The sequence below is a fragment of the Phalacrocorax aristotelis genome, chromosome 2 (assembly GCF_949628215.1).
Source record: "Phalacrocorax aristotelis chromosome 2, bGulAri2.1, whole genome shotgun sequence".
In the NCBI taxonomy this organism is placed as follows: domain Eukaryota; kingdom Metazoa; phylum Chordata; class Aves; order Suliformes; family Phalacrocoracidae; genus Phalacrocorax; species Phalacrocorax aristotelis.
In genome coordinates this window covers 55,696,299-55,700,076 of record NC_134277.1, presented here as the reverse complement: position 1 = coordinate 55,700,076, position 3,778 = coordinate 55,696,299, and the positions used below count along the sequence as shown (strand labels likewise).

The window sequence follows — 3,778 nt, the reverse complement described above, 5'->3', positions numbered from 1 at the left end:
GGAAACCAGAGCAGCAACTTGCCTAGGAGAACCCCCCTGAATAATTGTTTTTCCTTGCAATTCATGTAACCACGCCTCTAGGGTCAAGGTAGATTTTCCACCCCACTTCCTCATGTCCTCTCCGTGGTCACGTGGGTAAAACCATAGGCTGGCCCATGGTGTGTATCCTCTCTCTTGAGCAAAAGGACGCTTTCTCCTAATGGCTGAGATACTGGTCCATACAGGTGGGGGGTAGGACATATCCTCTTTGAGTTGCTGAACCTTCCCGGACAGTTTCTCCACAGCTGAGATGAGGGAGGAAGAGGTATCTGCTTCATAATCACAGAGTCTGCAAATCACATCCACCACCGCTGGTGCCTCGCCATCTTTCCAGGCATTATGGCCAATGAGTTTGCATAAAATGATGGTGCCCTCCTTACAAACTTCCGCCACGTGGGTCATGCGCACTGGCCTTCATCTGGATCTTTGGGTGACTGTTCATCGTCCAACTCACCATAAATCACCTCAAGCACAGATAATTCCCTCAGGTACTGGAAACCCTTCCCCATGGTGGTCCATTTTCCTGGGCGATATATAACACCTTCCTTGAAGGGATACCTGCTTCCTTTTATTGGCAGTGGGACTGAGGAAAAGCGTCTGACCCCACACATTGTTTAGCAGCCTTCAACTACTTTACAAGCAGTGGTAAAACTGCTTCAGGCTACACAATTACTTTGTTAAATGAGTTAAAGTAATCTGGGGGGAGAGTGCATGAGAGAGAGAGGGAGAGTGAGCAAAATCAGGTGAGTTTGTGCTGCTTGTGTAAAAGCTATAATCGGGCTGTTAACATTCAGCAGGGTGCAGCCACGCTGCTTTTTCTCAACATCACCTGCCTGCTGCCAGCGGAGCCTCTCCGGATGATGCCCAAGTGAGTCATTTCCTTTCCTCAGCCGCAGCAGCTCTCCGTTGCTGTCGGGAGATCTGTCCCCTTCTTCCTGAAGGCAGACGCCAGCAAGAGCCATCAGGATGCTGCTGCTCCCGCTCCTGGCCCTGGCTGCAGCCTGGTCTCGTAGGTTCCCCTTGTCACCACAGCATGGCACGCGGCAGCGGCAGGAGGTACCCCTTATTTACGAGTGTGAGTGAACAGCAGGCTAAGAGCGCTCCTTGTGTTTTCTCTCCTTCTTTCTAGATGGACAAGTGCTTCTGAAGCAGAGCCAAGTATCTACTACCAAACGGCAAACGAAAACTGCATGGATTGAGTGTAAAGCCGAGGGCATATCTGACTTCCGGTCTGCGTATATACATTGGTACCGACATATACCACCCAAAGCTCCCGAACGGATTCTGTATATCGGATCAGCTCAACCTGCTTATGATGACAGTTCCTATAGAAACAAGTTTGGGTCTTCGAAGAAAGACACAGATGTCTGCACTTTAACTGTCAGGGACGTCGACTCCAGCGATGAAGGTACCTACTACTGTGCCTACTGGCAGTCCCACAGAACCAGAAGAGCACAGGCAGCCCGTACACAAAGCTGCCTGTACCCTGAGCGGCAGGCTTTCTGTCAAATGCAGAGAAACACCATTGCACCTTCCTGCCTCTAAAACAACACAACAGGTTCATGCTGAGTATGTCAGTCTAAATAACTGACAGAGAGAAAAGCACAGAAAAGCAGCATTCTGCACCTCAACAGGTATAATGCGCTGTGCTGGGGAAAAGGAGCACTCCTGTGCGTGATGGCGTTACAGCTGAATGTAGACAGTGGCACAGTTTTGTCTTTCAAGAAGGCAGATACTTCCCCACATACAGGCTGAGCTGGCAAAAATGAAGCAAATGGCAGGCAGGCAGCACAGGAGGGGCATATTTGCACTGAAGAGGTAGCCTGGGAGACTTCACACCCAGGTCACGATGGCGATACTGGTGATGCTCCTCACTGGTCACTCCCACCCTAATGTTTCATTGATGATGGTCACTCAGTGATGAGGAGGGCTGCTTCTAACACCGATACGCCCTAGGACCCCTTGTTATAGGCAAGGGTCTGTAATACTGTGCCTCTCCTGAAAAGACGGCCCCGAGAAATTATTGTGAAGATCATTTACGAGAGAAAGCTGCAGACTACAGCAGTCCAAAGTTGATTATCTCTTTTGGGTCAGAAAATGAGAAATCATTCCCAGCGTAGAGAGTGCTGTGTGGTGGCTGCTGCCCAAGTGACCGTTTGCCATGCAGCCTTTGCAGGGCACCTTTGCCGGGCTCTGAAATGAGGAAAAGTACAAGAAACAGCAGAGGGCAGAAAACGGCTGCCTGGGAGACGTGCACGCTTCACCCTGGCGTCACATCACCGTGTCTGGGGTAGATGGATAAGGGGACGAGGCAGTTTGGAGCTGCTTTAAGGAAGACTCAGAGGTGACAGTTCACTATGACTTACCTGATTCGTGCTACCAAAGCAGGCAGTATGTTCTAGGAAAGGCTGCTGAAACGTGCTTCTGGGACAGCTTTGGGGTGTCTGAGGTCAGGAGAACGTCCTTGGGAAGGGCCAGAATGTAACCTGGACTTTTTATGTGTGAGCTCAGCACGTAAGTCTGAGAGGAATGTAGCAGATTGATAGAGGAAGAAAAATTACTTCAAATTGACTATTTTAGCTCCTCTCTACATCGTTGCTGATGGGGTTTCGCTTGTCAATAAATTTAACCCCCCGCCATGGTAGCAAGTTGAAGAACGACCATTGGATGTGACAAATGAGTCATTTCCTCCTCCCACTTGTTTGGAGCTTTCTCCACCTGAAGGGCTTTATAACGTTTTTCTCTCCATTTCATTTCCAGGTTTAACCCACACGGGCAACATGTTGCTGCTCCCAGTCCTTCTTGCAAGTTCTCTGTGGTCCCGTAAGCCCTTTTTCCTCTCCCCTCTCCTTCCCGTGTGCCGAGAGCACAGTCGGGGCTCCAAACTCCAGTGGTTTCTTCCCTTCACACAATTTCTCTGCTTCCCCTTCCAGGTGGAGACACGCAGGCAGTGCCAGTGCAAAGCCCAGCGCTCCGGAGGCAGGTGAAGGGCAGCTCTGTCAGCATGGAGTGCCGGATGAGCGCCGATAACACTGTGCACTGGTACAAGCAGCTTCCTGGGCAGCCACCAGAGAGGATACTGTACATGTCGGGACAGTCACCTGTTTTTGATGACAGTGGTGATAAAAGGAGATTTCAAGCTCGGAAGCATTCTACGAAGCCCCTCTATAGTCTTAGGATAGGTTATTTAACGCCGAGTGATTCTGGCAATTACTACTGTGCCTACTGGTTTTTTCAAGGCATCACAGCATTAGACGGGCAAAGATTAGCCATACAAAAAGGTCGCTTTGCACTCTGAACCACAGGATCTGAACTCTGCCAAAATGCAGAAAGTTCCCTGTTCCACCCCCCTCTCATGATTTTCTGCAACTGGATAAGGATAACAGCAATTTGTTTCTGACAAACGCTAAATATATGATGATAATGATCAGCATATCATTTCAGTACTCACGCATGTCTGTAACATCCAGAAACAAGAGAGTCCCAGTCACTTCAGCATAAATAGAGTGAACATGGCTGTTAAGAGGAAGGCTTGATTGTCATCAAAGCACTCCCCTGAGAGTGAGGGAGGCCTGAAAAATTAAGGACTTGCCAACTATTCTTTATTGGAAGAGAGGGACCCTTTCCATTGCCAACACACAGGGGCAGGGGTCTCTCCTTGCCTGCCTCTCCGTTGAGCCCTCTGCTCATGGGCACCTTTCCAAGCCAGTCAGCAACACATGCTTACCACCGGCTTGCT

The 3,778-nt window shown here is 49.7% G+C and overlaps 1 protein-coding gene across 1 annotated transcript; it reads left to right on the top strand.

Annotated features, from left to right (window-relative positions):
* Positions 1 to 687: 687 nt before the first annotated feature.
* LOC142052886 (uncharacterized) lies at positions 688 to 3,778 on the top strand. Its single transcript, XM_075083670.1, has 4 exons — positions 688 to 1,048; positions 1,169 to 1,447; positions 2,800 to 2,862; positions 2,973 to 3,778. Exons 1-4 carry the CDS (start codon positions 1,006 to 1,008, stop codon positions 3,335 to 3,337), a joined length of 750 nt encoding a protein of 249 aa, XP_074939771.1. The 5' UTR covers positions 688 to 1,005; the 3' UTR covers positions 3,338 to 3,778.

What these genes read in the sequence shown, in the direction of transcription:
- LOC142052886 (XM_075083670.1), top strand. Translation starts at nt 1,006, where the DNA reads ATGCTGCTGCTCCCGCTCCTGGCCCTGGCTGCAGCCTGGTCTC. An exon ending in CGTCGACTCCAGCGATGAAG is followed by an intron (nt 1,448 to 2,799) that starts GTACCTACTACT and finishes TTTCATTTCCAG; the next exon opens with GTTTAACCCACACGGGCAAC. An exon ending in TGCAAGTTCTCTGTGGTCCC is followed by an intron (nt 2,863 to 2,972) that starts GTAAGCCCTTTT and finishes TTCCCCTTCCAG; the next exon opens with GTGGAGACACGCAGGCAGTG.